Raw genomic sequence first — 13,373 nt, forward strand, 5'->3', positions numbered from 1 at the left:
CCACCAAAGCACATTGATTTTATTCAATCTCAAATGACCTCTGTAACTACTGTCACAGATGATTTCTCCTCTGTATCCATGGCAGATTGGCTCTAGAACCCTAGTGGATACCAAAATCCACAGATACTCAAGTATTTATATAAAATGATAGAGTGCTTGCATATAACCAAACATATTCTCCTGTACACACAATTGCTTACATTCCCATTTATACTGTCAATTCTGTGTAGTTATTATATTGTTTAAGAAATAATAACAAGAAAAAGTCTGTACACGCTAAGTACACATATTTTTTTAAAAGAGAGAGAATTTTTAATATTTATTTTTTAGTTTTCGGCGGACACAACGTCTTTGTTTGTATGTGGTGCTGAGGATCAAACCCAGGCCGCACGTGTGACAGGCCAGCGCACTACCGCTTGAGCCACATCCTCAGCCCATACACATATAATTTTTACAAATATTTTCAACCCAAGGTTGATTGAATCCATAGATGTATAATCTATGTATATAGAAGGCCAACTCTACTTCTCCAAATATATTCCTTAAGTTTGCGTTAAATTGAATTGTTTGCAATTATTTAGAATCCCCTTCTTTCTTTCTTTTATGTCTGTAGACGTGCTCTCTAGTATGTGCTATCAAATGTGATGCCCTCATTTCTTTCATCACAAATACCACCCATCTCCCAAGACTTGCTCAAACTCTCCTCTGAATGCCATCACCATCATTTTATACCTTTCCTCTGTCATTTAACTATTTTTTATGTTCATAAAGTTATTTGTACATGATATGTCTACCTTTAGAACAAGGACTTTATTTCACCTGTGTTTTCAACACAGCACATGCAAGTAGCAATTATCTGACAGCAAATATTTAATAAAGAACCTAGTGCCAGGTGCTGAGCCCAGTGACAAGCTGGCTTCATGTGAATGCAAATGATAGCTGCTTCCTGGTTCTCTGAAAATATTTGCTGATTGCGTGATTAAATTTTAATTTTACACGTTGAGTATCATGGGTTATAAAATAGAATTGATATCGGGTATGTTGTGTCACAATCCACGTCGTGTGATTTTGGAACAATAACATATCCTTCTAAGAGTCTTGGTTTTCTTGTTTGAAAACAGTAACAATAGACCCACACTGTAGCATTGAGATGTCCTTTGGGGTGGAGGTTGAGGTCTTCTAAACAACATGCTAGTACTGAAGGATGCATCAAATATAAGTGTTTCCTTTCTTCCTTATAGAAGTTCTGTTTGAACACAAGCAAAATGAGTTTCTGATGGGTGCCATTAACTTTTTATTGTTGTTGCTCTAGGTATAGCTCTCTCAATCTTCTTTGAATGGTCTGAGCACCTCTAACAGTGCCTGGCCATGAGGGACGGTCTAGGCACTAGCCTGATGCTGTTGCCTATTCCTCCTTGTAGAAGCTCTATGACCAATACCTGCTTGCTCAAGTGGTCATAAATGTCTGCTCTCCTCCTACTCTCGGTAAAAATAGTTACAGGGATTCAGTTTTGCTTTTTAGATCTGTGTTTCATCTAGGACATCCAACATTACAATTACTACTATCTGTGGGTGCATTTTCCCTTTTGCAAAATACCTTCACATCCAGTGTTTAATTTGGTACTCTTGGCAAGTCTGTGAGGCTCCTAGGGCAGGTACCCGTACTGTCATATGCACTTTTCAGATGAGGAAATAGAGCCTCAGAGTTTAGGTGTTCTGCCCAAGGTCACACAGTTAAAAGGTAGCAACCACAGAAGTCCATCAAATACTTTCCCCCGGCTACAAATTTGGTGCCCTCTCTACTCAGCCTGGATGCAAAGGGGTATGTGAGACTGTAGCATCCTTCAAGCTAACAACCTTCTCCATTCTTCTTTGGCAGAGGCGTCCATCCTGAGCTACGACGGCAGCATGTACATGAAGATCATCATGCCCATGGTCATGCACACTGAGGCTGAGGATGTGTCTTTCCGCTTCATGTCCCAGCGAGCCTACGGGCTCCTGGTGGCTACTACCTCCAGGGACTCTGCTGACACGCTGCGCCTGGAGCTCGATGGGGGTCGCGTCAAACTCATGGTTAACTTAGGTATCGTATGAAGGACCCTCTGCTACTCTGTTTGGGCTTGTCTTCCCTTTCTTTTCTGATTTTCATTGGTTTGATTGAATTCTTTGTTTGTTTCTTGAAAGTTAGCCGCTCACCTCTTGTTTAATAGACCAAGGATAAAACCCAACAGCAACAAAAACCTTCTCCTTGTTTCTGCATGAGGTTTTGATGTCAATTTCTGGTTTCTGACAGTGGTGGTTTCTTTACTAGATTATTTGTTTTTCTAAGTTTCCGTTCTTGGTTTTTTGGAATCGTTTAGCTTTGTGTAAAACACGCTACTTTGGTCCATCTTTTGATCAATCATATTCCCATTAAGTCCAATTCCTTGGTCACCCCTCAAAACAGTCAACACCAAGGGCACAGAAGGGGCCGGAGAAGAGGCAACATGTAAAGTTGGGATTAAGAGGACTAAGGACGTCAGCAGGATGAGAAGCACATCATGTCCAGCTCCGGAAGATTATTGAGACTAAGAATTCTGATAGCCCTAGAGATGATGAGGTCTCCTGATTCTTTCTTCTAGAAAGACAAGTCAGATGTTTGTTTGGTCTCGTTGAAAATATGTTTCCCAAAGTTGAGAGTCTCTGACATGTGGAAGGAAAATGTGCCCCCTAATTATGAACCTCACTTTCCTTCCCAACACTCTTAACCACTTCTCAGCAGCCCTTTAGGAAAAGATGGTGACCTCACATTGTAACCTACAAATTCCTCTGTACAATGAATATCAATTTTACAGTACATCTGAAAAAGTATGACGACTTCAGTTCTCTTGGGATAGGATCTATTCTTTGACCACAGTCACCTAGAATGAGTACCATGAAAAAAATTCTTCGATGGCCTCACATTTTCTCCTGCTGTTTACTCTCTTTACTGGATTTTAATGGATCTTTAGTGGAGAATGGGGGCCTTGGGTTTTGGAAGAAACAACCCACCAATCATTTTTTCTGATCTTTCCATTCAGCAGAAAGTCAATGCCCAGTGCTGGCAGGGTTAGTATTATAACTGGGTTCAAACTTTCCAAGCTAATGGATTTATTTGCCTGTGTAGTATGTGTTTGGATACCGAACTCCTTTATAAAGATTTCAGTGGAGCAGCTTGTTAAAGGTCCAGGGATGACATGAGGGACAAATGTACTAGATTTAAGACCATGGCAAGTTCAAGAAGGCCTGGTGGGAAGGTGGAACTTTGAATCCATACCAGTCCTATTCACTGTCAGGTCAACTCCTCATATTTGCAAAATGCCTATGCTGTAATTCTAAAATCTCTAGTCAACAGAGGACTGTTTTGAGCAGTGGCTTATTTAGTTATGTCTTTTTTGTGTTTCCTTCTCATTTGCAGCTTTTACAACACTATGCCCTTTCTCTTGCCCAACCTCATTTGATTTCTGTTGTCACTGTGTTTCTTGGTTTTCTTTAGTTTGTGTGTATGTATGTGTTCGGTTATTTTAGGTTTTGTTTTTCTCTTCTGCTGGATCTTTTCATGTGTGTTCTTGAGTTCTCAATCTTCCTGATCATCAACCATGGTAAATCAAAAGATGGTATTCAACCCTTCAAAGGCCCAAAGCCTGCGGCCCGCATAGCAAACAGCCTTGTGAACAGAGAGTACTGAGCAGCCTACAGGGGCTGGCATACCCCTGTCCCTCCCATCTTCCCTTCCGTACACCATCTCCCCACCTTAAATAGATCAGTTTAAGGATATAGTACCTAAAACCAACCACCAGCAACTTTGATCACCTACTACTCTGGAAAACAGCAGAAGGGATAAAACACAAAACAAAACAGACAGAAAAATTTCCTACAGAGCCTATAGAAAAAGAAGATGAAGACAATTTTTATCTTTGCCTCTAGTTCAAAGTCAAAGAGGGATGTGCCCATAAGGATGAATCAGCCCCATGGGACCCTGGGGGAGTGCACCCCGTGCTGTTAAACAGACAACTTGTTTTTCCTTATTAGATGTTGTTTTGTAAAGATTAGAAAATCAACTGTGACAAGTCTTAGGAAAAAAGAGGACAAAGGGAGGGATAAAAGGGGACGTGCGCTGAAGGAAGAGAGAGAATCTTACACACTCACACACAGGCACACGCATACTCAGAATTAGTCATAGACCCATGTGTATTCCTAGAAGCAATTTTTTTTTTCTATTTTAAACTGTAAGTCTGGGAGCTGTGCTTTTCTTAAAGAATTTGGCCTTTTGGCTTCTTTTCGTACACCATCTATCTAACTTGTCCAAAGTTAAAATATCTTGGACAAAAGACAGCCCCTCCCTGCAGAGCAGTCCTCCAAAAGCAGTCGTGATTTCCTTTTTCCTTTTTCCCTGGTTCATCACAACTGCCGTTTTGGGTTTAACTTTATTTGAAACCATACATGAGAAAGCTGAATTTTAGGGCTGGGGTTGTGGCTCAGTGGTAGAGCACTTGCCTAGCATGTGCAAGGCACTGGGTTCAATTCTCAGCAACACATATAAATACATAAAGTAAAGGTCAATTGGCAATTTAAAAAAAATATTTTAAAAAAAGAAAGCTAAATTTCAATTTTTTGTGCTTGTGAACATGTACCTTCTCATAATCAGGCTTTGGCCAATGGTTTCTCTATTCTGTCTCCTAAGGACACACCTTTATGAGCATTTTCTTTCTTCCTGCTACAAATTTATATTTCCTTTTTTTTTCTTGATTATAGAAGAAAACATCTCCAAGCAAAGTTTGCATTCACAAGCCATCCCCCAAACTTCAAATGATCCCTTTGTTCTCTTATTGCATTTAAGACATCTTGGTTTTATAGCACATGCACAGATGAAATTACTCTCGATTTCAAAGTGCTCACCTATGTAAGTTTATGGTAGAAAATCCTAGTTCCTTTGATGTAACCTATCGCTACATGCCAATGAGACTAGGATTTTCTAAGGACTTTGTTTTCTGAAAACAGCCATTTGTGATAATAGCAGGTGTGAGGAAGAATATCTTGCATTACACAACATGTTTTTAAAAGTTGTGAGGTTGGCTACTGATCAACCATATTTTTCTCCTTGATTATTAAAAAATGCAATAGCAATATTTCAGTATTATAGTATCGTTGAAAGTTTAAATGACCTTGTCTTAATTTAATCTCTTAATAATTTTGTGAGATGAATCACAAAAATGTTTTTACATTGACTTTTACAGATGTGAAACAAGCAAGAAATATATGACTTTTCAAAGCTTATGCCAAAAGTTGGTAGCTGGGACTATAATTCCTGCCTCTAAACTGCTAGATCATTATGGATTATCTATAAACCCTACAGGTCAATATTGTGGATCGATGATATGATGTTCTTAATGACTTCAAACTGCTTTCATGATGGTCACCTTTGTAACCTGCTAGAGGGAGACCTCCTTTTCCCTCGGTGCTCAATTTAATGGAGCCACACTACAGAAAAAAGAAACCTGCAGGAGGTACAGCCTTCAGGGTCCTCAGCAGAGAGCCAGAAACACTTCTGCCATGGTGGAGGTTCTGGGCAGTGTGCGGCAGTTTGGTTCCCTGAATTGAAATTCTCCAGATATTCTCCCTCTAGCCTTGCTGACTATTGTTTTATACATTATTGAAAATATACAACTTTTAGAAACATTCATCTCTTTCACACTCAGCCCAAAGCTCATCAATATGGACAATGATATTTTTCTTCATTTGCTAAAATAAAACAACAACAAAAAACTAAACAAATAGACATTGCGTATGTACACTACAAAACAAACAGACAAACAAACAAAAAACCAAATGCATACATAAACACTCACCTCAACTGTCATGCCAAGACTCAGGCAAAATTTTTTTCAGGTAGAGTTAAGTCTGGCTGCTACCAAAGATAGATCTAAAGGAAATGGCCATCCTGGGCCAATTCTCCCAGCTCATTTTTTTTCATTAAAGTATATATCCTCACTAACACAAACATAGCCTCAGAGCTCATGAAGAAGAGACCAGGGTAGATTTTTCTCCCCAAACCACTAATTCTTCAGGCTAAGTAACAAAATAATTCTTGTCTTGACTTAAACAAATTGACTGCTGTCTTGGAAAACCCAGGTCCTCTCATGGTTTAGGCACGGTTCACATGTCATGAAACCATTTGGATGACCTAGAGGGATGAGGCTAACCCAGCACTTCTCCCTAGACAATATTCTTAACTGACAATAAAATACGCAGCTGCACAGACACCAAAGCAGAAAGCCACTTCTTAGATTTGTGACTTGGAGCCTGCTCCTTGGCTCCTCTCTCCTGAGCATGCCCAGTCATGGATTTCCTCTCCCTCTTCACTACTCTAGAGAGGGGCCTTGCTCCAGCTTTGGGTGATGGTAGGTGCAGCCGATAGCTGAAGTCCCACCTGCTCCCCATGCCTGCCCTCCCTCTCCCTGGTCCCCTCAGGGGCATGGCCTCCTCTGTCTGGTGATCGTACCGGTTGCTCCAGGGCTGTTTGCTCCCACTTTTCTGTTGCGGTTGACGACACATGACAAACCTAACCGCACGAAACCAAACCCAGATTTTTCTCAAGAGATGTTCTTCTGGGGAACAGATAAGCTGCCCGACTCCTCCCTCAGAATAACTGGGTATTGTGAATTGTTCCTATCTGGATGGTTTCTACTCTTCCCTGCTGGAGGCCACTGCTTCCATTTTCACATGCTTGATGAGAACAGGTTCCTTTGTGACATTTTACATGGTGGCATTACCCTCCAGAACTCCTCTAAAATGTACTGAGTCAACCTTCACCAGCAGGAGAGCACAGTTGGCAAAGGTCCTTTTCCCTGTACCATTCTGCCTTTTTTCCTATCATTTAATTTCTACCTTTTAATGTTTGGCTTCACACAAATTATCACTGAAATTTCCAACAGCATAAACCAAACTTCCGTCCAGTCTGACAGCTGTTACCTGGCAACGAGCTATTTTTCCAGCCATTTCTGCCTGAGCCCCTACCAATACCCACTGACTCTACTCAGGAATTTTTATGGAGTGAGTGTGCCTGTGATTCTTAAGTAGAGATTAATAAAATGATGAACACTCTGATCACTTGGCACGCAATTCCTTTCTGGTTATCAGGACAATTTGACTTTTTTCTCCTTTCTTTCCCATTAAAAAAAAAAAAAAAAAAACAACCAAAACTAAAGAATTTTCTCTCCTCAAGATGCAGAGAGTGAAATAGGCAGGATGTCAAAGGTGCCCAGGACCTCCTCCACACAAGCCTGCCCTGCCTTCCCCCTGAATGCTGAAGGCCTCTGATTTCGCCTGGGCATTCAGGCCGGAAGACAGAGATGGGCTTCGTGAGTGGGTTGGTCTGGAAGCCTTTGAAGCAGCAGTGATCAGAAAAGCCAAATTGATTATGACAATATCCTACAACTCCTCTAGCCCTGTACCCAATGACCCCACCTCTCTAAAATCTGGGATGGGTGTTTGTGCGGTTAGCTGTTTGCAAGTGGCCATTTTATGACAGGACATGACCAGGTGGTGTTAACCCTTTCCTTGCCTCTAAGGGTGATGGCAAGTCTGCCTTTACAAATTTCTGTAGCATTCGGGACCTAAGGAGAGGGTGGAGGGCATTTGTTTTTAGATAAAGAGAAAGGGTTAAATACTGCACTGAGAAAATTCAAGGACTGATTTTTTTAAAAAAACGATACAATGTGTCAGACTGATGAGATGTCTGTTTGGAACAGGGATAATCAAAATGGCATTCATGCTACTTCTAAAGTTAAATTTTAAGAATGTAAATTGTAGGGGGAAATAGAATATAATCTGCATTTGGTGGGGGAAATTTTGCCTAATTTTCCAAGTTTAACAAATTAATATTTCAAAGTGCAGGTTTGGAATAAATTTTATAAATTAATAGGCTTTTGGAAAAAAATAAACATGCTTGGTGTCTATTGTGGATATATATGTATACCAGTATATATCTCTATACATATGTGTATATATATATATGTGTGTGTGTGTATATATATATGTATCCAACTTTACTAAATAATATACTGTACATATACACCCACCCTTAAACTTGTACATACTGTGTATATATAAAATGGCCACATTTCTTGCGTGTGTCTGTCCCCGGAAGGGTGGACTGATTGTTTTTGGATGTCTGCAGCTGTTACCTTGAAGGATGCAATTTCATCTTTCATTTATTTTTCCCCATCTAGACTGTATCAGGATAAACTGTAACTCCAGTAAGTTTTCCCTCAAGTTTCATTTTGTTCTTTAAAAAAAAATAGAAAAAAAACTGACTTTATTTTGTTTACTATTTTATGAGCTGTTTTTTCTTTGAATTATTTTATTTTTTGACAATGGAGTTGGGGGGAACTGGGATTGACAAGATGGAGGGCTGGGCTGATGGTAAGGGCTGTGTATGACTGGGATGTGGTTTCTGAATCGGGGTAGGTCCTCTCTTCTTTTCTTGCATTTGATCTACATGCAGAAAAGGAGAAAAGGGCCCATGGATAATGAAATGACTGGAAAATGACTTGAAATGGTAATGTGTTGTCTCTGGGAAATAACCCCCTGGGGTGAACAGAAAGTCTTAGAGCAACCAACATGCACTTCTCCACTACCAAAAACTTCAGGTGATAAAAGCAGAGTTCATGACCCAGAAGTGGCTGCCAACTCTGACATCTCCTTCCTGGCATATGGGGCTACCAGGGGTTTCTTATGTGGGTGGGCAAAACAACTGCCCTTAGTGTGATATTTGAACCAAAGGCTTGAGACTTGCTTTACTAATAAGGAGGAATTGCTGACTGCCATCCAGATGTCCTGGTTCTTGAAGAAGGCTCCTGTAAGATATAGTCTGGAAACTATTCATGTTATTTCTTCCTCTGCCCAGAAATGAATGTTAACCAGAGTTGATGAGAAAGGGGAAGAGGAAGATAAACAGGAAAGAGGAATGAGGGAAGAACAGGCCTAGACCAGGCAAGGAGAAAAGTAAAGAACATGCTTGAGTGTTAGCGTGTAGCAGTCAGGCTCATTACTACTCACTGCTGCAACAAGCAATCACAAAATCCCAATGTCTCAACAAAAGACAGAAAGTTAGAGCAGTTAGAGGGTTGTTAAGGCAGTCTCTTGCCAGCTGTAACACTCTAACAAATAAATTCCTTCAAAAGTGACTCAGGGATTCAAGATCCTTCCATGAGGTGGGTCCACCACCTTGGAGATTTTTATTCCCTGCTGAATCCATAGGAAAGAGAGAGCCTGGGTAGCTATGCAATGTGAGTAAGTGCTTTGCCCAGAAGTGACATACATCCTTCTGTCCATTATATTCTCATTTGTTGTAAAGGAAGCTGGGAAATGTAGTCTCATTGTGCATAGGAAGAGAAAAATCATCTTAAGTGGACATATAGTGCACAGAATTCTCAGTATTAGCTCATCTTTTTGTTGTTGTTCTTTCTTTGCTATGGTCCTTTTGGAGGAACAAAAGTAGAGAGGGAAAAAAAAGAAAATATTCCAACTCCTATATTTCATTTACCTTGTTGATTCCTATTAGAGCTTTCACAGGTGCTAGTTCAAAGTTCTTTTTTTGGTAGAAGATCTGTTATCAGAATGACAAACTATGAAAGCCCAATTCTATTTTATGGGCAAATGTTCCATATAAATTAACAAAAGAAAAAGAAAAAAATTTTCAAAATCTGTATAAGCAACCTTTCCTAGAGTGCCTTATGCATGTGTTGGCATTACTTGTGGTTATTTTCAGCATTGTCTTATTTTGCTGTGTTTAAATATTTCTAATTAGCCTGAAATTTCTCATGATAATTAGATCATTAAAAGCCTAACTGAAACATACTTTCTCTGCAAAGTCTGAGTTTTCTATTTCTGGAGGATTTTGTTTTGTTTTTTGAAGCTTTGAGGTACAGTTTTTATACCACAAAATTCACCCGTCATAAGCCTACCACGTATAGAGTTGTCCAAACATAACCACAATTGTGTTAGAACGTCACCCTCACCCCTCTGATTTTCTGTTGTGCTCATTTGTAGTTAGTCCCTGCTCCTAGCCCTAGTCAACTATTGGTGTGGTTTATTTTTATAAATTGTCCTTTTGTGGGTAGTTCATATAAACATAGTCATTTGTGCCTAGCTTCTTTAAATATATATATTTGTATAGCATCTCTGTGGAAAGCTTTATCCACTCCTTTTATACTGGGTTTCAGAAGGAAACCAGAAGTCAAGCTGAGATGAAGGTGGACAGTCCCAGTGCAGCCTCTCTGGCTTCAGAGACTGACTTGGAGAACAGAGGACCCAGGGGTGATTTGATCAGATGACAGGACTTGCTTTTGCTGTGCCACCCACACTTCCTTATAGAGTCACTTCCACGCTCTCTATGTGATCAGCCATGGAAAGTCATCAAAGATAAGTTTCAGGATTCCCACTCCTGGGGAGACGGTGACACAGATGACAGCAGGTTTCCTGAACCTGACACAATATTTTCTAGACAGCGTTGAGAAGAAAATATGCCAGCACAGATATGTTAGCTGAACTTGACCACAGTTCAGACTGTACCCGATTTGAATGCAGGGTAGATAGTCAAGATTAGATGTTGGAAATCACATTTAAAAACAAACAAACAAAAAATCTCATGAGAAACATTTAACATGGTAAGATAGTTAATTCTCTTGAGAGCGTCAGAGAAGTGGTATAGTCTCCACTGGCTGGACAGTGGTTGATTAGAAGAAGGGGAAAAAACCAATCTCAGTCCTTCAAACTGATCAAAGACCTTTAGTGCATAAATATACCAAAATGTATCCAAGGTTATGTGGAGTCATGAAATAGATGTGGTACATATTTCCTGAAGTCAATTTTAATTGTTGACTTGGAATAAAACCTTAAATTGAAACCAAACTAATATATTATGCATCAGAATGCAAACAAGCATGGCTCTTTAAGGTTAAAAAAAAAAAAGGAAAATGTCAAAGACATTTCCTTTTAATTGCTTATCTTGTCTATTCCATTGCTGGCATTACTGTCACTTGGGTGGAATATTTTGAGAAGACTAAATTAACAGAGAAAATGGGTAGAAGTGATTAGAACTTCTAAATCCCTCTTCTCATTGACTCTTAGAAGTCATAGCTCAGTCTATGTAGCACAAACTCAGATGTCTCCGTAATAGGGATGTAAGTCTTTGCACTTACCAGATTGTTATCTGTGAGTATAGAGGAAATAAGATGGATTTGCAGCCTGGATTTGAGAGGGAGGGACTTTCTTCTCACCCCTCAACCTTGTCTCCTGCTGTCATTTCAACAGAAATCAGAGTGCGCATTGCTCACATTTTAAAACATAGCTTTACCCCCACCCTTTGGAGGGACATACTGAATTAAGCCCAAGTGAAGTCTGAATGTAAGTTTGTAAACTTTTCAGTAACTCTATTTTAGGATACCTGTCCTTTGAAAATTAACTCTGATAAAATAATGAATGACATCAGTTACTTTTTTTCTGTTCATCTACCACAGTGTTATTCTGGGAAATGGCTGTTTCCAAGGGATTAGGGGACAGTATTTAATGGAGAGAAGAGCATGAGAAAGAAAACTGATCTCCTAAGATAGAGAAAAAACAACTGGCCATAGCACAGGGCAGTTTTGAGGCATATTTATCATTACTCACTCTAAATCTTCTTTTTCTTACTTTCCAAATTCTTTAAGAATCACACACCATAAATTCCTCCTTTGCTCCTATCATCAAACCTATCAGAGTGTGGGCAAAGCAAGGTCTTTGTTTGAATGGAGGACATTGCTGGCAAGACTGTACTTAAATATATTTAATAAAAAAGGTTTTAGCTTAGAGTTTATCTTTAAAATGCAAAAGACCAAGATTTGGCAGCCATCAGGGTAGATTGAACTCCAGGTTGACCTGGAACTCTGCTAACAAAAACAGGGACGCTTTCTAGAGAATTCCTGGAGGAAATCACCTCTTCCCATGGTTCCAGTCACAGGAGGCTGACAGTAACCTCTGAGGCGTGCAGTACTGGAAACAGGTAACGCTGTCTGTGTTGATCTCAGGTGTTTGCTGAAATGGAAGCATGGACAATGGTTTGCTTTAACCTTGTCTGATTGTGACCCTGCCCTGTGACTATTCCCAGTCCCTTCATATGTTTCAAGTCATGTACAGTATGAATAAATGAATGAATGAGTAAATGTAATAAGCTCATATTAACTCAATGTGGCTATTGTGTGAATAAATAGAGTAAACCTACATTAATGAGTACCAATTTTCCCACTCTTTTTGTCAACTCTTCCTTCTCTCAAAGGCTAACTCCTCCATAATATGGACATTTTCTTAATGTCCCTAAAAAGGGAGTGAACGCATATGCTTTATTTTTTTAGAGATATGTACAAACCCCACCTCTCACACCAATCCCTTTGACCCTGAAGTCTAACTGATCATTCTGCAACAAGGATCCTTTTTCCTTCTTAGACATGAATGGGAAAAGAAATAGAATGCCATTAAAAAATATACAGGCCTTAAGATATTCAGGTGCCATGGTGGAGCTGATTGTCTCAGAGAAGACTTTGGTGATTCCATCTACTTTGCATAAATTCTGATAGCTTTGCATCATCATAGAGGGACCACCTCAGAGATGTAGGTAAGACAAGATTTGATGTCTCCATGTATCTCTGAGGCTGCTGGAGGGGCTTGGGCATTCCTCCTCTTGCCCCTGCTTGCCTCATTCCTGCCTTTTACCTCTGCCTGTAGGTTTTGGGCAGACTGTCTCCAGTGTTTTGGCAAAGTCAGTGCTGTGTGTGTGTGACTCTAGCTTTATTTAGGCATATCATCATGAGCTCCAATTTACTATACCAGACTCTGGGGTTTCTTCTCTTTCTCTCTCTGACCTCTCTATATTATCAGAACATGTGATTTCATCTTTAGGCTTGCTCTATCTGAGACTCCCAGAGCTCAATTCTTGAGTTTATCCCTTTAACTCAGAAATACTTGTTGCAAACCAACCTAAAAGCCTAATTTCTTCACTCTTGAGAGTCTTCCTGGAAGGAAATTGTAGACCTCCATTGCTATCCATTCCAAGACTCAGACACTGATCTTTTTAGTTTTAGTAGAGATGGGAAATCACAAAGCAAAAAAATCCTATGCATAATAGTGCGTCATCTGTCTGTCAAATTATGAGCATCACTCTAAAATTTCCATCTTCACACTGGATGATTATCCTCCAACTTTTCTCAAAGCCTGATGTAGGTTATTAATAAATATTAATTTCAATTGGTTTTATTTTAAATAGGTAAAAGTTGTATACAGAACAAAAGACAATGTAGTAAAATTTCTACCACCTGCTC

The 13,373-nt window shown here is 39.6% G+C and overlaps 1 protein-coding gene across 37 annotated transcripts in view; it reads left to right on the forward strand.

Annotated features, from left to right (window-relative positions):
* The window catches only part of Nrxn3 (neurexin 3), a 1,549,271-nt gene that overhangs the window by 596,325 nt on the left and 939,573 nt on the right, over positions 1-13,373 (forward strand). For 32 of the 37 annotated variants that reach the window (XR_013439170.1, XR_013439171.1, XM_078050614.1 and 29 more), the window contains 2 exons: positions 1,880-2,083; positions 8,250-8,276. Coding sequence is in view for 35 of the 37 variants with exons in the window: in XM_078050614.1 (XP_077906740.1) it covers positions 1,880-2,083; positions 8,250-8,276 (231 nt within the window). In the remaining 2 variants the exon portion in view is untranslated. The remainder of the gene's footprint in view (positions 1-1,879; positions 2,084-8,249; positions 8,277-13,373) is intronic. The other 5 variants (XM_078050620.1, XM_078050630.1, XM_078050631.1 and 2 more) reach the window with 1 other exon arrangement.

This window comes from Ictidomys tridecemlineatus, chromosome 5 (assembly GCF_052094955.1).
Source record: "Ictidomys tridecemlineatus isolate mIctTri1 chromosome 5, mIctTri1.hap1, whole genome shotgun sequence".
In the NCBI taxonomy this organism is placed as follows: domain Eukaryota; kingdom Metazoa; phylum Chordata; class Mammalia; order Rodentia; family Sciuridae; genus Ictidomys; species Ictidomys tridecemlineatus.